We start from the raw sequence: 24,017 nt of genomic DNA, 5'->3' as shown, positions 1-24,017 counted from the left end.
TAATCTCTGCAGCATTATGAAGTAATACATTACAAAGGAAACCCTTTTTATTAATTAATGAGTAGTAAATAAATATATTTCTATTGGCATTAAAAACTAAATAAATTTTACCATTCAAAGGATTGGTGTCTAAGAATATGTTTATGTAGTGGCATTTTGAATTCTCTTTAGTTTATAAATCCCAATTTAAAAAAAATCGCTAAAGCTACAATACTGGGCTTGAAAAATCACAATAATCAAAGACAGAATTGCTCTGTGCACATCTGCCTCCTGTCCATGTGGAGACCCTGCTCTGCTGACATTTTCTTCAGTGATTTTGTTTTTCTCCTAAATAACCTTCATACTCGGCACCAGCACAATCCTCCCAGTCCCTTCTGAAAACAAACGCATCCTTACTGCTTAGCAGCCGCTTAACCTAGACACAAATATAGCTGTGTTAGGTGCACCGTAATGAAAAGTGAGGTGTGTACTGGGGAGAATTTCTGAGCTTGTTTTAAAAACTGTTTGACATTATACAGTAGTTATTATTTTAAAAATAATACTCCAAAGGAAAAGCCATGCTAGCTTCAAAAGGGGCAGAGCAATAAAAATGGGCCACAACAACAAAAGCAACTGGGTGGCTTTTACATTTTCTTTTATAGATAAAAGAAAGAAAGGGTTTCGAGTGAATAGATTGTTTATACCTACAAAAAGCGAGGTCTGGTATGGAGGAAGGTATGTATAGGATAGCCCCCTTTATACTCTAAAAAATATTACGTAGTCTATTTCAGACTATATAACTTTACTAATTATTGCCTGAATAAATATGCCATCAATCTAATTTACCTAAAATATATGACTGCAAAGATAACTGAAGGTAGAGTATTGATAATTATTAGGACATTTAACCCTGAGAGACTGGGTTCCAAGAAAACATTTAAAATTATTCCACAAGCGTGGTCAACATGGCAAAACCCTGTCTTTACCAAAAATACAAAAATTAGCCAGGCGGCCGGGTGTGGCGGCTCACGTCTGTAATCCCAGCAGTTTGGGAGGTTGAGGTGGGCAGATCATCTGAGGTCAGGAGTTAGAGACCAGCCTGGCCAACATGGTGAAGTCCCCATTTCTACTAAAAAAAAAAAAATTACAAAAATTAGCCAGATGTGGTGTTGTGCACCTGTAATCCCAGCTACTCGGGAGGCTGAGGCAGGAGAATCGCTTGAACCCGGGAGGCAGAGGTTGTAGTGAGCTGAGATTTGCACCTCTGCACTTCAGCGTGGGAGACAGAGCAAGACTCTATCTCAAAAAAAAAAAAAAAAAAAAAATTTGCCAGATGTGGAGGCAGGTGCCTGTAATCCCAGCTACTCAGGAGGTTGAGGCAGGAGAATTGCCTGAACCCGAAGACAGAGGCTACAGTGAACCAAGATACACACCACTGCACTCCAGCCTGGACGACAGAGCCAGACCCTATCAAAAAAAAAATTCCACAAACTCTTACTGCAATCTGTAGGGGTAGAAACATAGATATGAAAGACAGTGAATCAGAAAAATACAGGGAACTTCTTCAAATCAATCTAAGTCAGAATATTCTGTAGCGCTCAGGCAGTGGAGGGACAAGGGATGTATAAAACAACATACATTCTCCACATTGAGAAATACTGTACCCTGACAGAAACCTGTCTCCCCATGCCAGCCAGTCCATGCCTGAGAGAGTGCCATGGACAGGAGTCAGTGCTTCTCTAGGGAGTTCTATTCCTTAGGTGTGCTGGGAGGGAGAGAACCACTAACACAGAAGAGGATAAATATTTTTTAAAGGTTAAATTCTTAGCCCCCTGTAATCTCCACTAGACACATGAGCATGAGAGTCACAGCGAGTTTGCCCACTTAGTATCAGAAGTGTTGCCTCTGGCACTTCTTCCAGAATGTTAAGAAAAACTCTGAGTTTTCTAAAATAAAAATAGCAGATTTCACTCTTCTATCTGAGGGGAAAGGTATCTACTAGTTTGTCATCTTTCTTAAAGGCCTAGAAAATGAATTTGGGTGGAGGACCACACAATGGGCAAGTTTAGTTTCTTTCTCAACCTTCAAATACTCAAGAAAGATGCACGGGGATGCAAAGTAGTAAGATCATACACATTTTGGATCTTATATCTTTGAATGAGTGTCAGTCTTCAAAAGAGTTACCTTACAAGAACTGTCCACTCATTTTCGTGATGCCCAGTAGACTTCACAGATTCTTCTTTTGTAATAAACTTCTGAGGAAATCTATTTTACTACATGATAGTAACACCTTATACTAAGGAAGAACCTCAACTTTTGACCCAACTTACTATCTTGCTCACTTAAACAGCTCTGAACTACTATCAAATCTTTACACTATGAGTAAAAGCATGTAACAGATACCGGAATTGAAATAGGACCTCATCACTAGAGCATACACGTAACTGTGTAGTTTTCTGTGATGATTAGTGAGGAAATTATACTTGTTTAGCTGGATTTTTTTTTTAAATTATGTTGTAAATAACAACAGCAAAAGTCTGTATTTTTAAAATCTGGAAGAAAATACCAGTGAAATACTTCAGAACAGCTCTTGAAGTTTCTCAGTTAAGCCATTTGAACTTACGTGTTGGTCTAGAAGTTTGAAAATCTGTTTGATTGGAGAATTACTGGAAGAGCTATGTTACCTAAAGGCATTAAATAGCCACTTACCTTAAAAACGTGCTCACGATTACATTTCAGAATCTTTCTTAGAAAGACAATTACTGCAATAGATGCGGTTAGCGCCCCACCTACATCCTCTTTACCAGGCCTGTACACCAGACCCCACGGGCTCTGAGGATCAGCTACTACGGTCTTTTCTCCAGAGGACTGCCCTCACTGAAAGGGAGCCACCTCGGTTGGTACTATCCGGGAGGCTGTCCTTTCCCTCTGGGGACAGGCCTCAGCCAACAACGGACTGATGAATACAAAAGCTGGACTCCCCTTCCCTCTCTGGAGCCACTCTCACTCCAGAGCTCCCGGTGGGATGAGGTGGAAGCCAGGCTTCCGCAAACCCATCTCTCGGCGTGGCCTTTCGTGATGATTTAGTCTGTTTCTCTCTTGCTTGCTCGCTGCCAGGTTTCAATAAATCAACAGGCCAAAGGAGCCCATTGCAAGTTCTACATCTACAAATCTCAACCCAAGACAATCATGACCTCGTATAATAAAAGCAGTTTAAACTCTGAAGCAGTATTTACATATGAGGCAAATACAGTAGACAGCACACTACCTTGACAGGGTGGAGATTTGTTGTGGTGATAATTTTGTGCAGCGGGCCTGCCAACTTTGGGGGCAGTTTTGGCTCTTTATCCAGTCCCTGGGGCTTAGTGTAATAATCCAGTCTCTCTCGAGGAAAGAAATTGTTGATTATGGTCACACAATCATGTTGACCTTTTCATAGAAAAACACAAAAGTTGTAGTTTTAGCATTAAAAATAACAGATCTGGATTAAAAAATTAATTATGTTGCTATTTTTGTCATATACACATGCAGCAATATCTTTATTTTTCAGGAAAGGAGACTACAGGGGAAGGAAGAGGGGTGAAATATTTTAGAGAACATTCATAAACATTCCTTATAAAGCTGAGAAACAATCTTTTCAAAACACGGAATCCAAAATACATATGAAGATTATGTGGATTACAAAAGAAAGTACTGCTCAACCTGTAAGTGACCCTAAGTATTTTATAACAGTTGCTTATAAGTTAAGTGCTCTTCTTTCAACCCTACACAAATGATGCTCATGCTTCCCTAATCACATCTGATTGTATTTACACATAACTTAAATTTACTCCATATAAAGCTTGTTCTTATTATAATAACTAATATTATACTAAATCCTTCTTCCCCCTACCTCCTACCCGCCTAAATTTGAGAAAAGCTTGGCCTCTTTATGAAATGAAGTAGAGAAAAGGCTTTTGCTCCCATAAGCTTGGCATCCACATTGTGACTCTGCATAGAATTCCAAGGTCCTTCTCTAAGCCATCTCTAGTTAAAAACGGTTCAGTGAAAGCAGACTCTTCCCTGGCGAAGCTGCTGGACTGCAAACGTGCTCCCTCTCTACTACCTCTCTGGACAAGCAGGCAGAACCACAGAGCACACGGGAGGGCACAAACTCTTCAGTGGTCTCCGGAGGAGAGACTTATTCCTCCGCTCTGCCTGACGGGGGCTGGGGGACCAGGGGAGGTGAGTCCTGGGGAGAGCGCCCAGACGCTATGGCCCCCACTCCCAGAGAGTGGTCCACCCTGGACAGCCTGCGTGGCCCCCACCCACTTGTGCTTGGTCTGGGGAGCATCTGCTTGATCCTGCCGACAACAGGTAACCTGCGTGGGGATTGTACTGTGGGCCGGCTGATCCTGGTGCCTGAGGCTGGCAGAGGGCTCTGCTTGTCCTTTAAAGTTCCTGGGAGAACCTGGGAGTGGCGGACTTCATCCTGCACCTGAGGTGATTTGCTGACCTGGGCCCACAGGTACAGAGACATGAAACTTTCTTCTTCCACTGCTCCAGGACCCCTGGGAGGTACAGAACAAGGTACCTAGGGGGACCCAGCGACTCTGAAGACCACGCAATGCCTCCAACAGAGGGCTTCTTGGGTTGGAAGTACATGGATAACATTTACCGTAACAATAACCACCACAACTACAGCGAATAAGAGCAATTAAATTAAGCAGATTCAATTACAATATATAAATAGACTTTCAAGAGCCACAGAGAGATTCAAATTTTAAAAATTAACAGGCAAACTGAAAGAGGTGATCCTGGTTACTACTGAGAACTAAATTACTAATACAGAGGATATCAAGGGCAGGCGTGGTGGCTCATGCCTGTAATCCCAGCACTTGGGGCGGCTGAGGAAGGAGGATTGCTTGAGCACAGGAGGTGCAGACTAGCCTAGGCAACATAGCACAACCCGTCTCCACAAATAATTAAAAAGATTAGCTGGGTCAGTGGTGTGTGCCTGTAGTCCCAGCTACTTGGGAGACTAAGGCAGGAGATTGCTTGGGACCAGGAGTTGGAGGCTAAAATAAGCATTTTTTTTCTTTTGGTGAGACAGAAGATAGAAGACAGAAACTGTTGCCCAAACTGGAGTGCAGTAGCACAATCCTGGCTCACTGCAATCTCTACCTCCTGGGTTGAAAGCAATTCTCTTGCCTTAGCCTCACAAGTAGCTGGGACTACAGGTGTGTGCCACTACACCCGGCTAATTTATTTTGTATTTTCAGACGGGGTTTCAACATGTTGGGCAGGCTGGTCTGAAACTCCTGACCTCACGTGACTGCCCGCCTTAGCCTCCCAAAGTGCTGGGATTACAGGCATGAACCACCATGCCCAGCCAAGGCTTCAGTGAGTTTTGATCAAACCCCTGCATTCCAGCCTTGGTAAAAGACATTCTGTCTCAACAAAACAAACAAAAAAAAAGAAGATCAAGTGGATGAAATATTTCAAAACAGAAAAATTCAGATATGGAAATCATTATGCAAGAGATAAAAGAGCTAAAGAACAAATAACAGAAAATCTAATCGTGAAAAATAATAGAAATCTCAAAAAAAAAGGAATAGATGGAAAATTGAACAAATGATAAAAGAAAACTTCCCTGATTTGAAAAGAGAATTTAGCAGTGATCACGATACCATTTTTGGTACTCTGTGCTATTGTTAAGTACCAGAACATCCAATTTCTTTAGTTTTGCGGGGATTGGGAGAGGTGGGTATTTCTTTTATTTCTTTCCCCATTATATATGTCTTGAGAAGTCAAACAGTAGCAGTCTATATTAAAAACGTAAAATGAGCCAGGGTGCTCTGCTTAAAAAATGATCACCTCTCCTTCCAGAATCTTCAAGAAGAGAGAAAAATGACATTCGACCAAGCAAATCTAATGCAAGTGGGTTATGAACACGGCATCAAAATCCACACGGGTAACTGCTGGGAAATTTACAACTGTATATGAAGAAACCAGAGAAGATGAAGACAAACTGTATATGCCATATGCTTCCTTAAAACAAAATCTACATCCAGTTTCAATAATAAGGTAGGTGATCCCACTAAAAAAAAAAAAATTCTAAAATATCTCATCAAAAGTGTTAAACCAGACATAGGAAAACTTGACAATAAAAGGGTCAGAGGAAAATATGGAATTAGCTTATAACTATATCTTCTCATCAGGCCTTCAACTAGTACAGTCAGGAAAAGCAGGCAGCAGTTGGGAATATCTGTACATAAAAATAATTGCTACATAACAAAGATACGGTCACAAGACTAGGGATTTCTTAATTATACCTTTTTTTTTTTTTTTTGAGATGGAGTTTCACTCTTGCTACCCAGGCTGGAGTGCCATGGCATGATCTTGGCTCACTGCAACCTCCAGCTCCTGGGTTCAAGCGATTTTCCTGCCTCAGTCTCCTAAGTAGCTGGGATTACAGGCATGCGCCACCATGCCCAGCTAATTTTATATTTTTTAGTAGAAACAGGGTTTCTCCATGTTGATCAGGCTGGTCTTGAACTCCTGACCTCAGGTGATTTGCCCACCTTGGCTTCCCAAAGTGCTGGGATTACAGGCGTAAACCACTGCGCCCAGCCTAATTATACCTTTTTGAAAAGAAAAAATAATATTACTTTACCTTTTTTTCCTAAGTTTTTTCATTTTAGGTAGTGCTTATTTTGATATTTTATTTTAATAATAACATATTTGAATGATATGTTTAAAGTTTTTCCTTGTAAATACTGGACTGTTTAGGTTTACATTTTTATAATTGAAAATTTTAAATATTTAATTTTATTGGTTTTAAACTTATAAATTCTGAATATACATAAATAAAATAATATTATTAATATAGAAAACAAATGCTGTAGGTGGAAAAGCCAGTATATCATTTTGCTCCCATATTACAGTCCCTAGACTTGAGTCCTCTAGCCTTAAAGGGCTCACTGAGTGTGATTAATAGGTACACACACATACAACAAGATACATCCTAATCAAATTTTTTACTTTCAAAGATAACCTAAAATTCAAACCCTTTTCCAGAATGAGAAACATAAAGTTTACAATGGAAAGTAAGTTGAATTCTCATTTGCAAAACCAGAACTTACAAAACTGTAGAATAACTTCTGTATGTCTGAGAGAAAAGAACTGTGATATGAGTCAGAAAGCTAGGCAAAATATGAATCACATTTCAGAGAGAAAGATATTAATAGTTCTGTCATGATGGGTTTCAAAGAATACACAACCTACATAACCCATTTGAAAAGGTCTTATAACCAAAATCTAAATGAGAACAGAGATCTAAAGACAAATGGAGACAAAGGGGAGGAGAGAGAGGACAGTAAGAGAGAGAGTTCATATGAGTGGGTGGAGATAGATGTCAGGCAAATCATACAGTCGGTGGTGTGGATCACTGAAAGAGAAGTAACACACTGTCAATGACACTCTCATTCTGGTACTAAAAATACTAGACTCTCTCAGCAAAGTCCACAGCTACAGGTATGATTGGCATGGGTTTTGAGGAAGTATCAGAGCGGGCAGAAAGGAAAGACCTGAGGCCTGACAAAGCAAAAACAGAGAATGTGGAGAAATGAATGAAGTATAAGGCTTTCATCTTATAAAGTTGCTAAATGGATAAATATGGGGCCTTGGGGATGGGGGATGTGATACTGTACCCTTTAAGGAAATACACGTGTGCGCCTATGCACACACACACACAAACACACACACACACACACACGCAAAACAATAGTCAAGTAAAATAAAGAATAAAAATGAGGTAAAAGAGGAGGAATGCAACCACGTTTATCAGTAATTACATTAAGTATACATAAGCTAAATACCTATTAAGAGAGGAAAACTATCATTTTGGATTATAAAACAGAACTCACCTATATGTTTGTAAGTTATACTACTTTTGCAAATCAACAGGGAAAAAAAATTTTAAAAAAATTAAAAAAAAAGTTATACTACTTAAATGAAATGATAAAGATTGAAAATGACAGATGGGCAAAGAGATTATCTTCAAAAAAAAGGAATTAGGAATAGCTGTAATATCAGTAAAAGTAGAACTAAAAGAATTTGACAAGAAAAGGAGTGACATTATACAATGATAAAACCAATGGCAATATCATATTAAAAGTGAAAAGCTAAAAATATTTTCATTAAAAACAGGAAAAAGGCATGTCAATTATCACTATTATTTCTTCTTACTTTGAAGCCCCAAGCAAATTCAAATAGAAAACAAAATAAAATTTAATAGCTAGAAAACCCAGTAAACTGTAATAAAAATGATAAGGAAAAAGTACAGAAATTAATAGCTTTTCTTTTTATTATCCATTACCAATAGAAGTGACTGAGTATGGAGGTGACAGTGCAAATTCTTACCATATGGACAATAACCACAAATTACTAAGAAACAAATTATGAAAGAAAGGATATAAGGAAACCTATTAAATATTATTGAAGGAACAAACGCCAGTCTCCTCTCCAAAAAGAAATGTAAAGGTATACTGTGTAATTGGATGGGAAGTCCTAACATCATACAAATGTTAATTCTCTGCAAATTATTATATAATCATTTAGTAAAAGAGAACTTAACTTACCACAAAGGTGGTATTTCAATTTAGTGGGAAAATGTTAGCTGGTGTAATAAATGGTGTCATCACAATTAGCTATGTATCTGAGGGGAAATGAACTCTAAATAAATAAATTCTAGAGGTACCAGAAAAAATCATAAAGAATAACTGAAAGATATTTAGGAGAATATTTATATAACTCTTGGTCAAGTGCCCCACTTTTAGCAAGAAAATAAACACAGAAGCTATAAAAGAAAATATATAACTACTTAAAAATAAATTTCCTTCTGGGCACAGTGGATCATGCCTATAATCCTAGCACTTTGGGAGGCAGGAGGATCACCTGAGGTCAGGAGCTCGAGACCAGCCTGGACAACATGGCAAATCCCCATCTCTCCTAAAAATACTAAAATTAGCAGGGCGTGGTGGCACATGCCTGTAGTCCCAGCTACATGGGAGGGTGAGGCAGGAGAATCACCTGAACCCAGGAGGTGGAGAATGCAGTGAGCTGAGATCATGCCACTGCACTCTAGCCTGGGTGACAGAGTGAGACACCGTCTCAAAATAATAATAATAATAATAATAATGAATAAATAAATAAATTTCCTATGGCAAAGGTCTCCATAAAGTTAAAAAAGAAGAAGAAAGAAGGAAGAAGAATAAGGAAGAAGAGAGAAGAGGAGGAGAAGGAGGAAGAAGGAGAGGAGGAGGAGAAAGAAGAAAAAAGACTGACATAAAACACTTGGAACACATTCGTTAGATAATGGATTTGTATTCATAAAGCTCTTCAAAGCAATCAAAAAAGGGCATCCCCCCAAAAAGGAATAAAGAGTACAAGCGGGTAATCCACAGAAGAGAAAATACAAATTACCAACAACAGAAGTGCTTAATTTCATTAATAATAAGGGGAAAGTAAATTCACAATGTGCCATCTTTTTAACCATCAGACTGGCAAAAATCAAAGTATGGTAATACCCAGCTCTGATGAGGACACTACTGTGAATTACTATGCCCTTCTGGAAAGGAATCTAGACTTACATTAAAACTCTATATCCTTTGTCTCAGCAATTTTACTCTTAGGAAATACTTTAGAAATATTAAAGTTCTAACACCTAAAAAATATTCAGGTACTAACTTGTAAAAAATATAAGATCAGGGATGAATATTACATTATTTGTAGAAAAGTGGTTAAAAAACTGTAAAATATGTCAATAAGGGAGAGCTAAGTGAACTGTGGAACACCTGTATCATAGAATATCATGTAGCTGTTGAAGGAAATGAATTATACCTACTGCGATGGGAGGAACTTCTATGATGTATTAGTAAGTGAAAAGAACAAGTTAAAAGGAATACCTGCTGTGTGATGGATGGCATTTTAAAAGAATGACGAAACCTTATATATGTGTGTACACATGTATACATACTGATCCACTTCAAGGAAACCAAAAGAAGAGAATGAACTTTTTAAAAGGCTAATTATTTGGAAAATACAGTAACAACTGGAAGGGTGCAAGGTAATTTTCTGTCTGTGAAATTAGTCTAAATAGATTAAAATGGAATGAAAACATTACTCTTATTTTAGGATGGGATTATAAACAATTTCTACCTTAGTGAGAATTTTGTTAGTATTACAGTGTCAAGAAAAAGCAAGGAGTATCGTATTAACGCCTGAAACAAGAGACTCCTCCATTTCCAGACCTGTGATCTTGGGATAATTATTTTACCTCTGTCTGAGCCCTATTTTCTTACATTGTGGATATAAGAAAAACTTGTACAGTTAAATAGAACTTCAGAGATCACTTAATTACCCCGATTCTTTGCATACAGATTACAAAACTGAGGCCTATGGAGGTAAAGGAATTTGCCCCATGATCCTGTAACTAATTATCAGTACACATGAACTAAAGTTCAAGTCTCCAGATTCCTACCTTAGTGTTCTTTCCCCCAGTGACGCCACCAAAATTAGCTTAGAACTGAGCTGGGGGCAACTTGGGGTCTGTATGTATGGGAGTTAAAAGATTTCTCTGAAGCTTACACAAGGCCACACTTTTCTCAAATCCTGAAATTAAAATAAGAAAATTTCTTCTAACAGAAAAAGCTGCCATAAGGCAACTGAGTGTCTGGCTTAATCAATGGCAGCTACTACTAGTAGTTTCAAGAAAATGTCATAATAAAATTTAACATGATATTCAGTTACCATCCTCCATACCTAATTTCCACTGTATCTGAGCTTGACTTCTCTCAAAACCCCCTTGAATGGGATGGATCCTCCTCTCCTATGTAAATTTATGGAGCTCTTAAGTTCTACCTTGGAATATGTATTTTTGCACCGTTTGTCATTGCTATTACCCTCTAAGGGCCATGAAAGCATGAACAGCCTCTGTCTTGTTATCACTATAACCAAGACACTTACAGTGATGCTTGCTTTATAGATTGTGAACACTATTTAATGAATTATTAGTCCCTATAAGGCCACTTATGGCACTTCCAATAAATCACATGTTGCTATCTTTGCTTTTCTCTCAGTGGATTCTCTTCACCATCAATTCAATGGCCTCAAAATACCAAAGATCAAGAATTCACTCCCGCTCTTTACTTACATTATGTCAAATAACAGGATTAACATGCCAAGAATTATTGGGCACACAAATGTCTGTGGTTGATGAAAATGATAATGAAGTAGTTGTACGTTACCATCAAGTACTCTTTCCTAAGAGTTATGTCACTGTTGTAATAATTACTAACAACAGTAACTAATGACATTTATTTAGTGTTACATGGAAAGCTCAGGTCTATCATCTCTTTTAATCCTCATGATAACCGTGTAACATTTTACCATGAGGAAGCTGAAGGTCAGAATTATTAAGTACTTTGCTATTACATAGCATAGCCAAAATTTAACTTGAGATTACTGACTTCACTGTTCACATTCTCAAATATTAGATTTAGCTACTTCCATTAGAGACATAAAATATACATGTTATAAGCATTTGTGTGCAATTAAAATGGGCCCACTACTCTCTGTATTCCAAAAAGTGGAAATTCAAAATAGCTGTTTGTTTTCTCCAAAAAGTCACTAGGTGTTTCATTAAGTTACAGTGGACTGTACTTAGTTTTTTAAAAGCAACACGATAATATTTTCACCATGAGAAGCAAAGTGGTTTTTTTCCCCACAAGGGAAATTTTGGGTATAATCTAATGTAAAACTGTGGCAAAATCTCACCCACAAAGGCTGCCATCTGAGCTGCTGTTCTTCCCACGGAGTTGACAACATCTGTGTCAGCACCAGCTTCCAACATTACCCATGTGATGTCTTTATTACCTAGAGTTTTAAAGGAAACATATTTGTTAATGATAAGGAGGACACAGTTTAAACATCCCCTTCTAAGCTCTCTGTACCCTTTCTTCCCCCAGTTAGTTTTAGGTTTCTGTCAGGTGGATATTTTCATTTTCTTTTAAAACATGAATCATAACTACAGTAAAGAATAAAATGCTACAGAACCTACTTAGAAATTAAACTTATTTTCTGGAAAACAAATCAAGCAATACAAAAAGCAGTACGGAATTGAATATTGCTTTTTTAAACAAAATGAAGTATGTTTTCCTAGATGTAACACTTAGTATGAAATCAAAAAACACATACAAAAAAATTTTTAAAAAGAGATATGATTTCCCTTTAATATCAACTACCCGTCCCATTCCTCACACCCTACTGGCTCTGGAATAACTGTCAGCCATTGGGGAATCTTATCTTTCTACACCTTTTTTCTACCTAAAGATACACATGTTATTCTATTCACATTCTTCTACTAACATAGTCATTATGGGTATTTTGCTATTAAGAACTACACTCAGTGAAAAGTATTTTCCATTCATTTTCACAAGTTTGAGTTATGATTTCCTTAGGAACAGTTCCTGGGAAATACTGCTAGATCAAAGATTATGCATATTTTAAATGCATTTTGCCAGGCTGGACTGACAGGTACTGCCCAACATAGTGTAAAGAAGTTCCTGAGCATTATAGCTCTTTCTTAACATTTGCCAGTAAAATAAGCTAAAAAATAATAATTTATTGTTCTAACTGGCATTTCTTTGATTACTGTGGAAAATGTTTTGTATCATCAGCTGATTTTATTTCTTTTGCTTCCTGTCCAATTTTCTACTGCAATATTTTTCTTTTTATAATTGATTTATAAGAACTCTTTCTTTCGTGGGGGGAACAGAGTCTCACTCTGTCACCCAGGCGGGAGTCACAGGGGCACGATCTTGGCTCACTGCAACCTCTGCCTCCCAGGCTCAAAAATCGTCCTGCCTCAGCCTTCTAAGTAGCTGAAACCGCAGATGTGTGCAATCATGCTTGGTTACTATTTGTATTTTTGGTAGAGATGGAGTCTCACCATGTTGCCCAGGATGATCCTGAACTCCTGGACTCAAGCAATCTGCCCACCTTGGTCTCCCAAAGTGCTGGGATTACAGGTGTGAGCCACTGTGGCCGGCTAAAAGAACTTTTTATATTTAACAATATAATCCTTTAAGATATAAAATAAATATTTTTAGTTTTCCATTTGTATTTTAACTATCTATGGTATATTCTACAAATGAAAATGTTAAATTTTTATGTAATTAAATTGGTCAAAATTGTCCTTTTAGGATTCTATGTTTTATATAATGCTTAGAAATGCTTCTAGGTTCCAGGATTATGAAAATATAGATTATTATATTCAAAGTACAAGGATATTATATTACTTCTGTATTTTTCAAAGAGCTGTACCAGTTACAGATAACCCTATTTAATTTAGACAGCATTTCTAAATTGTCTTTATTCAGCAAATAATAAATGATACAAATCAGAGTTGGTTTCTAAATGGCTCATCATATTTAGTATGTAAATGCCAGTGAGGCAAACAGACAGTTCTATCACAGAATCTGGTTGATCAAGAGAACAAAGAAGTTTCCATACATTTGAAAATATAAAGATATAGAACATCAAAGGAGGTAACTTGAAAGAAAAACAGATCCAGTTCCTCAATTCCATCAAAATGTTGTCCACATAAAGAATCAATTGATTTAAATAACAAAAGAAACAGATCACCAAATTAACTATATATTTCCTACATTGTAGCTTCTCAAAAATCAGTTCCCATCATTCCTTTCCATAAAATTTGATTTTAAAATTACTAAAATAAAAATGAATTTAATCTGTGAGTATATATGTACTTATAACAAGTTTGTATAGCTAACTAATATTTATAAATAGAGTAAATACTAAAACTTCACCAGAAAGTGCAGCAAACATGAGGGCTGTGTATCCATGTTCATGTTGATGACAATTTACGTCGGCTCCATGTCGCAGTAGTAATTTGCACATACCGAGTTTTCCTTTATACGCTGCATGCATTAGAGGAGTCATTCCATTCTTTAATAGAAAGGGAAAAAAGTATTAATGTACTGTTTTATCTTTTCTGTACCTATGAACAATTTCTGCAATTAGAAACATAAAATGAGGGGCCAGGCATGGTGGCTCACGCCTGTAATCCCAGCACTTTGGGAGGCCGAGACAGGCGGATCACAAGGTCAGGAGTTCGAGACCAGCCTGGCCAATATGGTGAAACATAAAATGAATATAAATTAATTAAGATGGTCTTTATAATATGCATTTTTATATTTACTGCCACACTTGGATCTTCATCAAACTTCTGAGGAAAAGAGATGGTTTTATTACCGGAGATTTTTTTTTACAGATTAGAGAAGACTTGCTCAACTGCACATGACTAATAATGGTGGGGGAAGAGATTGAAACCCAAATTTTCTAAACATACTTACCTTCTCAGAAAGCAAATGAACAAACAGATACACACACATTTTTTTAAAAGAAGAAAAATCTCAAGCAATGCCTCTGAAGGGGAAGGTATATGTATTACATGGGATATTATGAAGGTATATTAAATGAATGACTTCACCTGTATCTACTGAACTGGAAAATTTTTCCTTCTTTTTTTTTTAAGAGACAGGGTTTCACCATGTTGGTCAGGCTGGTCTCGAACTCCTACCTCAGATGATCCACCTGCCTTGGCCTCCCAAAGTGCTGGGATTATAGGCGTAAGCCAACACGCCCAGCCTTGAACTGGAAAATTTTTCACAAATTATTGTCAATAAGAAAAGGTACAGGAAATGCATATTATAGTAGTAGTATTTTTTAAAACCATGATCCCCCAAATCACACGTATATTTTGATCATACATATGATTTGATTATATGGGATTGATTGTATAAATATGGAGAAATGGCTGGTAGTATTTACCCTAAGCTACATTGTTTAGTCAAATCACACGTATATTTTGATCATACATATGATTTGATTGATGTGATTGTATATATATTGCGAAATGGTTGGTAGTATTTAGGGTACACTGTTTGGTCTCCATACGCTTTGTGCATACCCAATGAAACATCCAACTTTTTATGTCCTAGGTGCTACTATTATTTGGTAGATAAGTGGATGAGCTGTTCCCGTGAATAAATTTTCTCAGTAATAAGCTAAACGCTGTAAGTGCCAAAATATCAAAGTTGTTTTGGATGAAAACCTCTGTAAAACATATAATCTGGTACCTTAGTGAAGCTTAGAATGCTAACATAATGTGAGTTACTCTTCATGTTTCCTGATTATTACTACAAACATAAGTCATCATCTTGTTAACACGGTACGCACTACACTCAGAGGGTTGTGGAGACAGGAATGATAGAGAGGCTGGGATCTTTCAGTTGGCTGCAGGAGAGGTAACTCCGTGGAAGCTATGGGCGTTTCTTGAGAGTAAGAAAGGAAAAATGATTAGCAGATGATAACTTTTAACACTCCCTCCACTTATCTACCAAATAATAGTAGCACCTAGGACATAAAAAGTTGGATGTTTCATTGGGTATGCACAAAGCGTATGGAGACCAAACAGTGTAGCCTAAATACTACCAACCATTTCGTAATATATATACAATCACATTAATCAAATCATATGTATGATCAAAATATACGTGTGATTTGACTAAACAATGTAGCTTAGGGTAAATACTACCAGCCATTTCTCCATATTTATACAATCAATCCCATATAATCAAATCATATGTATGATCAAAATATACGTGTGATTTGGGGGATCATGGTTTTAAAAAATACTACTACTATAATATGCATTTCCTGTACCTTTCCTTATTGACAATAATTTGTGAAAAATTTTCCAGTTCAGGGCTGGGCGTGTTGGCTCATGCCTATAATCCCAGCACTTTGGGAGGCCAAGACAGGTGGATCATCTGAGGTAGGAGTTCGAGACCAGCCTGACCAACATGGTGGGTACTACTCGGGAGGCTGAGGCAGGAGAATCACTTGAACCCAGGAGGTGGAGTTTGCAGTGAGCTGAGATGGCGCCACTGCACTCCAGCCTGGGCAACAGAGCGAGACTCTGTCTCAAAAAATAAATAAATAAATAAATAAATAAATAAATAAATAAATAACAAAAGGTAAATATGTATCCCAATCATATCATCTGCAGTGCCATCTCTGAACATTCTCTTTTTGTCATGTTTATAATGAGGGTATATGATTTTCCCATATCAAATATCAGTGCTATGGTAGATGGGATGGTCGTGGGTATTAGAAACCAAACTAGTGATAAGTAACTAATTTACACTCATTTTTCAAAGAGGGTATCACATGTACTTTCTTATCTTAGTACAATTTTGTGTTATAAGAATTTAGAACAGTACGAAGGAAATTATAAATTTTGACTGCAATGATTACTATGCATTATCTTGGTTCTAGTACCACGTTATTTATAAAAACTTTCCATGGGCAAAGTAAAAAGAGGTAATATTAATAAATTTTGATGCTCCATAGAGATATAAAGCCACCATACTATAAATGTTCTATTTATTCTAGTATTTTTGTAGTTGAAATATCCAGAAAAAAAAATAATTTGAAACAATACTGCTTATCTACTAGAAGTACAAGAAAATATTCCCATGTTCAAAATATATGATGCAAGTTAATTAAAAATGTTATATTACAGTTGTAAAGATGAAATAACTTAGTATCAGACAGAATAGTAAAATACTAAATGTCCACCTCTACTCAAACTAGAAAGGTAGTGATAAGATTTCATAAAATGTTATATTGTAATTCATCAATTCTAAGATGCATCTCATTTTTATATTTAAAATCTCCAGAATTGAGTTTCACTTTACTCAAGTCTCACAAGTCACCATCAGTTTCCACTCCCCTCATTTAAATAATATCTAAATGAAATTTTAAATCTATGGCATCTTAGATTCAATGATATGTAAGAGTAAAAATCCTCGCATCCTTGTGATTTCCCAAAGATAACCCTGCAGGTAGTCTGCTTAACCTGAATTGCATGAGAAACAAGCTTCTACAGTTCTTTAGATATAATCACCTTAAAAATAAAGGTCCTCTTCCATAATTCTTAAGTCAAAGAATTCATCAGAATTAGGCTATTATATTGCAATTCTATGTCATTAAATGCAGCATCCATTCATCCAGCAAATATGTCAGGCATTGATCTATACATTGGAGGTAGCAATAAGCAAACTCCATGCCTCTCACAGTCTAAGTCCCTGGCACTTACAGTACAGATGACGAGGTGGATGGTGATCCACGTGCTAGAGGAAAATAACATTTTCCTCCTCTACTCCTCTAGGAAAGGGGAGTAGTGTCAGAGGGAAAGAGAAGACTATTATTTTAAAGAGGACCTTCCAGGAAGGTGGAACTTGAACAAAGCCCTGAAAGGAGTTGGGGAGGCAAGGAATGCAATTAACTACAGGAAGAATGCTCCAGGTAAAGGGAATGAACGTGCAGAACTCTGTGCTGTGTTCAAGATCGTCACAGAGGCCAAGTGTGTCTGTAGCCCACTCACAATCTTCAGGAACACGTCAGGAAGCTTCTTGTCTTGATCCTGGTACTTCTATTTGAACATTAAGTATGATGCTAATGTTTGTGGAAGGTTTCTGCCAACCTATCAAGTTACAGAAGAGTCATTCTATCCTAATTTGTTAGTTTATACAATCAAAGGTTATTAAATTTTATAATATACATTTTAGCATCTGTTGAGATGATCCTATTTGTTTCTCTTTCATTCTGTAATACAGTGAATTACGTTGAAAGATTTTCTGAAACTGAACCATCCTAACATTCTCGGGAAAACCGTACTTGTTTATGATGTCTTATAATCCTTTCAAGAGATGGCTGGATCAACTTGCTAACAGTTTTAGAATTTTTACCTCTGGATTTATAAAGTGAATTGGGTCCATAGTTTTGTGGAACTTCTTACTATTTGGCATCAGCATTATACTAGCCTTATTAAATAAATGAGCTGAGTATCTTCCCATCTTTTTCTAAACTAATGGTATAACTAGTGTAAAATGAGAATTAACTGGTCCTTAAATTTTGGTAAAACTTACTCTGGGTTGCAGCTTTTGAAGGTGGTAGGAGATTTCAAAATATTTACACACATTTTCCTTGATTATTACAGTATTTCTACTTTTTTTTTTTAATGAGATGGAGTCTTACTCTGTCACCCAGGCTGGAGTGTAACGGCACGATCTTGGCTCACCGCAACCTCCGCCTCCCGGGTTCAAGTGATTCTCCTGCCTCAGCCTCCTGAGTAGCTGGGACTACAGGCGCCCACCACCACTCAGCTAATTTTTGTATTTTTAGTAGAGATGGGGTTTCACCATGTTGGCCAGGCTGGTCCTGAACTCCTGACCTCAGGTGATCCGCCAGCCTCGGCCTCCGAAAGTGCTGCCAATCACTTGAAGCCAGCACACCCGCACCAGTTTTTTTACTTCTATATGAGATTAATATGTCCGTTTTAATTTTTCTACAAAGATCATATGGGTTTTGAAATGCGTTGGCATAATAAAAAAATTATGACAACCTTCTTTATAACTGCACTTATGTTTTCCTTTCTCCCTCCTTCCCTCCTTCCCTCTCTCTTTTCCTTTCTGCCTCCTTCCCTCTCTCTTTTCCTTTCTGCCTCCTTCCCTCTCTCTTTCCCTTTCTGCCTCCTTCCCTCCTTCCCTCTCTCTTTTCCTTTCTGCCTCCTTCCCTCCTTCTCTCTCTCTTTTCCTTTCTGCCTCCTTCCCTCCTTCCCTCTCTCTTTTCCTTTCTGCCTCCTTCCCTCCTCCTTCTCTCTCTTTTCCTTTCTGCCTCCTTCCCTCCTTCCCTCTCTCTTTTCCTTTCTGCCTCCTTCCCTCCTTCCCTCTCTTTTCCTTTCTGCCTCCTTCCCTCTCTCTTTTCCTTTCTGCCTCCTTCCCTCCTTCCCTCTTTTCCTTTCTGCCTCCTTCCCTCCTTCCCTCTCTCTTTTCCTTTCTGCCTCCTTCCCTCCTTCCCTCTCTCTTTTCCTTTCTGCCTCCTTCCCTCTCTCTTTTCCTTTCTGCCTCCTTCCCTCCTTCCCTCTCTCTTTTCCTTTCTGCCTCCTTACTGTTTATACATGTTGTTTTCTTGCTTGTACTTCCCAAGTTGTTTCTATAGTTTGGTTTTAATTTGATAATTTTTACTGTTTTTTTCTTTCCTAACAGTTTTATTGAAATACAATTTACATACCATACAATTTACCCACTTAATTTGTACAAATAAATGGGTTTAATATATTCACAGAGTTTTGCAGCCATCACCACAATCCATTTTTGAACATTTTCATCATCCCAAAAGAAACTTCGTAACCACTAGCGGTCATTCCCCCACTCCCTTACCCAGCCCTAGTCATGCATTAATTTACCTTCTGTCCCTATGAATTTGCCTATTTTTGATATTTTGTATAAATGCAATCCTAAAATACGCAGTCTTTTGTGACTGATTTCTTTCACTTTGCATTAATGTCTTCAAAGTTTGCACATATAGTAGCAGATATCAGGATTTCTTTCATCTTGAATAATACCCATTGTAGGATTATACTACATTTTGTCCAACTGTTCATCAGTTGAACATTTGGGTTGTTTCTACCTTTGCCTATTATGAATAATGCTGTCATAAACATGCATTTGCATACGCAAAATTGTGTGTGGATATATACTTTCATTTCTCTCAACTATATATCTAGGATTTCTGGGTCAAATGGTAACCCCACGTTTAATTAATTATGTGAAGAACTGCGAGACTATTTTCCAAAGTGGCTACACAATGTACATTCCCACCAGCAATGTATGAGGGCTTCAATCTCTTTACCTAATATACCTGCTGTACCACCTTTTTGATTATAACTATCCTGGTGGATATGAAGTGGTATTTCACTGTGCTTTTTATTTGCATTTCCCTGATTGTTAAAGATGTTCAGCCTTTTTTTATTATGTATTGATCATTTGTGTACCCTCTCTGGAGCAATGTTTATCCAGATCCTTGGCTCATTTTTAATTGAGTTAGAAATTTTTTATTATTGGGCTATAGGAGTTCTTAATATTTTCTAGTTACAAGTCCCTTATCAGACATAATTTGTAAAATTGTTCTCCCATTCTGTAGATTGTCTTCACTTTCTTGGTGGTATGCTTTGAAACACAAAAGTTTTTCATTTTGATGATTTCCAGTTTACCTATTTTCATATTGTTGCTTATGTTAATCTGCCTTTAAATTTTTTTATGTTTTATTTTTTATAAATCATTTCTATTTTTTTAGTATACTTACTCTTTTCATAATTTCATGAATTGAAAGCTTAGAACAACACAAAGATTAAAAGTAGAATAATAAACACTACAAAATTTCTTCTATCACTTTGGCCACCAAACAAAGCTTTTGATAAATGTTGTATTTTCCATTGTAAACAGTAGGCCATTTTTATTTCTATATCTTCGTTAACGTGAGCATTATTTAGAGTCAGAAAAACAAATTCCAAGATATGTGTTCCATTATCTGGATTATATTTTTGTTTCTTTTCAAATGTATCATACTACATTTAGCAAAGCTGTTTGAAATCAGCTACAATTTCCTTTACAAAATAGTATAATACATGGACTAATTTTTATAAATGTTACATGTAAAAAAAGATACACTATTTTTTTTTCTGCTAATATACAGTACATTTACTGTTAATTGGGTTATCCAAATTTTCTGTTCTGAGTTACTTTTTTTCTGCTTAATCTGTTAGTTTCTAAAAGGTGCTATTATGGTCTCACAGATTTCTCCTTTGAGCACTATCATATTTTTCTTTATGAACCTCATTGCTTATAACTGATAAGTTTATAAGAAAAGGCTTAAGGCTATTATGTTCTTGGTGGATTATTAATTTAATATATAAGAGAGAAGATTCATATAATTATATGTTGCTTTAATGTTTTGTGTGATATTAATTTTGCTACCCACGTGTGGGTAAAGAGTTAACAAAACCCCTTTCCCTTCTGCATGAGAAACTGAAGTTCAAGTAACTTTTTAGCACTAGACTGTGCTATGTAATATAGTAGCCACTAGCCACATATGGCTATTTAAATTTTAACTTCTAATTAATTAAAATTAAAATTAGAAACTGGTGCTTCCAGCCAAGATATAGTAACAGAAACCAGAGTTTTCTTCTTCCTAGAATAACAGAAAAACACGTGCAATATATAAAATAACAATTTGCAAGACACAGTGAGTCAGGCAACAAAGCCCGTTGATTTCTGAGGCATGGAAAGCAACTGAATTGGCTCCTACAATTGCCTAGCTTATCACCTTAGCAGGTTTCTAGGTTACAGTATATGGAGAGGTCATCCAGACTGAGCCTGGCAGACTGCACTGAGGCGATGCAGTTGGGCATCCAGGGTCACCAAGTTGGCTTAAGTTCCCAGGAAGAGTAAAAGAGAGAAGAGAGCTGCACAGGAAGAGAATTCTAAAGATCTACAGAGGGTTTCTTCAGAGTGTTTGGCTGGAGTACTGATCAACACGAGCATGTGTGGAAACTGCCCAAGCCTGGGCAGAGAGCTAGCTGACAGCATTAGAAGGAACAGCTTCCAGAGCTCACACGGGGCCAGGAAGAGTGCCTGTTCCCACCAGCCAGACTTGAAAATCTCAAGCATCTGAGAACATTGCATAGAGGACAAGGAAGTGTCTTAGTTCAGCACCAGGAAAAAATCCTTCACCGAGCATTTCGCTAGTACCACCTAACAAAAATTAAAAACTAGAACTAAAATAATCAAACTGCTTTCAAGTAACTTAACTGTGTTCATAAAAAAAAAAGCTCAGGAGTACTTATCAAAAGACAAAATCATACAGCACCCAACAAGGCAAAATTTACAATATCTAGCACCCAATAAAAAACAATCCAATACAGAAAGATAAAAACTACAACCCAAAGAGAAGATACATCATTCAAAAGAAATAAAAACACATTCGCATACCAATATCTGTACATAAATGTTCTTAGAGCTTTATGGTAATAGTCCCCAAACTAGAAACAACCCAAAAACTCTATCAGCGGTTGAATAGATAAAAACATTATGATATACACAAACAATTAAAAAAATTACTCAGCAAGAAAAAGGAATACTATATGCTACAGCAGGGGTGAATCTCTATGCTAGGTAAAAGATGCTAGATTTAAAAAAAAAGAGTACTTGTGTGATTTCATTTATATAAACTTTTTGGAAATGCAGACTAATATATTTTGACTAAAAGCAAATTAATGCTTTCTGCAGGAGTGGGTGGGGAAGGGCAGGAAGGAAAGATTACAAAGGGGTATGAAGAAACCTTTGAGGTGATGGATATATTATCTTGATTACGGTGATGATTTTACAGTTATAGCGATATGTCAAAGCTCCATAAATGTTACATTTTAAATATGTACAGCTTATTGTATATTAATTATATCTCAATAAAAGCTGCTAATAAATGAAAGAAATGAAGGAAAATGGAAATATAAACATCCCTTTCCTCAGTTAAACTTTCCATATTTGAAGAATTTAATGGTCACACATGACCAATGGCTACTGTAATGCTCAGATGTTACCATTATTTCCAAAAAGTATTTTAGAAGCAACTATTCTAGGAAATTGAGTTTAGGTTCACTTAACTTTCCCTAGAAGTGAAGTTGCTGGATCAAAGAATATACTCAGTTAAAATTGACACATATTCCAAAATTTTCTACAGAATAGTACATCTATTTACACTTAACCATTAGCATCTTTTAAATCTTTGGACTTTTAGTCCATTTTTCCCCCATGCTAGACAAGAAATAATATGATTTTGACTTTATTTGCACTTATTTGAATACTAGTAAGATTAAACAACTTTTACATACTTATTTGTCTTTTATGACCTATTTGCTTACATTTAGTTTAGGAATTATTAGTATAACATGAGCATAAGTGCTAGAAAAAAACTTGTATTATCAGATTTGATATATTATCTATTCTCATAGGGAGTAAAATCCTTTATTAAACTTCTAAAATTTTACCTCATCCAAACAGTTGACACGAACATTCTTACTGGATAATAATGTTCCAGCTTCTTGGACAGTACCTTAAAAAAAAAAAACATGAAAAGTAGGGTTATTTAACATCAAGGAAATAAACTTTAAGAAGTTATCCGTAAAACTAAGACTAGTCAGGGTAGGTTGCTAAGAAATGAAACATCCAATCACATACTATTTATTTTACAAAGTAATTGTCCAGTAGAATAGATTTATAGAAGCCAAAAATAGCTCTGTCTTCTTTTTCTTTTCACAGACCTTAAAGTAGATTAAATTGGCCACATTTTCCTTTTGGCAGCAATACAATGACCACAAAGAATAAGACTTAATACTGAAAAAAATCTTAAAGGGCATCTAATCCAAATCACCATCTGAAGCTTAAATTCCACTCAATGTAATATTTGGAATTCAAAATGCAGTCAGTATTTATATAATCTGTCAGCACCATATCTTGTGAATTGAAGGCATATTTATAATAGAATGCTTGGTTTTGGAAAAACTTAGGTGAAATGTATCTTTAATGCCTAGTACTATATGAAAGTGCTCTATGATCAGTACTCACCACCCTGAAAGTCACTAATGTAAACCTGAAGGTCACTCCTCTGTAAATTTGGAAATAAGCTATAATTGGGCCACAATTGTCAGGTTTTTCCAGTCTTCTATAAAGCATAATGACAGAAGCATACTTGCAGGAGAGAATGTTGCTATTATTATTAGCATAAGCCAGCCATACATTCTGCCAAGAAATTTCTGGTTTCACTGGGAAGAGAACAATGAAATTGAATGTGCTCAGGAAAAAAGGCTGAGATAAGCCTCTCCTATAAAAGAACAGGTGAATCTCCCAACCAGGTTATTTCCTCTCTTTAAATTTAGACTTGTAGTGTGAGAATGTGCTAAATTCTGCTAGCCTTCTAGAGTTAAAGGTGGAATGCAAAATAAAGATTAGCACGCTTCTTTCTCTCTGACCCACTTCTTAAGTAAGTCACCTGAGTTCCCGTCACCAACA

The 24,017-nt window shown here is 36.6% G+C and overlaps 1 protein-coding gene and 1 long non-coding RNA gene across 6 annotated transcripts in view; one reads left to right on the top strand and one right to left on the bottom strand.

Annotated features, from left to right (window-relative positions):
* The window catches only part of ANKMY2 (ankyrin repeat and MYND domain containing 2), a 50,126-nt gene that overhangs the window by 17,112 nt on the left and 8,997 nt on the right, over positions 1-24,017 (bottom strand). For all 3 annotated transcript variants that reach the window (XM_012450703.2, XM_012450704.3, XM_012450705.2), the window contains exons 2-5: positions 22,997-23,061; positions 13,851-13,989; positions 11,797-11,895; positions 3,248-3,408 (exon numbers count right to left, since the gene is read on the bottom strand). In XM_012450703.2, coding sequence (XP_012306126.2) covers positions 3,248-3,408; positions 11,797-11,895; positions 13,851-13,989; positions 22,997-23,061 — 464 coding nt within the window. The remainder of the gene's footprint in view (positions 1-3,247; positions 3,409-11,796; positions 11,896-13,850; positions 13,990-22,996; positions 23,062-24,017) is intronic.
* The window catches only part of LOC105716152 (uncharacterized), a 37,532-nt gene that overhangs the window by 5,870 nt on the left and 7,645 nt on the right, over positions 1-24,017 (top strand). For 2 of the 3 annotated variants that reach the window (XR_010344036.1, XR_010344037.1), the window contains exons 2-3: positions 3,530-3,683; positions 5,848-6,045. This is a non-coding gene — a long non-coding RNA (uncharacterized LOC105716152). Of the gene's footprint in view, positions 1-3,529; positions 3,684-5,847; positions 6,046-17,278; positions 18,180-24,017 lie in introns of those variants that run through there. The other variant, XR_010344035.1, reaches the window with a different exon arrangement.

This window comes from Aotus nancymaae, unplaced genomic scaffold (assembly GCF_030222135.1).
Source record: "Aotus nancymaae isolate 86718 unplaced genomic scaffold, 86718_ANA_hifiasm-v0.15.2.pri h1tg000025l, whole genome shotgun sequence".
Classification (NCBI taxonomy): Eukaryota; Metazoa; Chordata; class Mammalia; order Primates; family Aotidae; genus Aotus; species Aotus nancymaae.
This window is presented reverse-complemented; position numbering and strand designations above follow the sequence as displayed.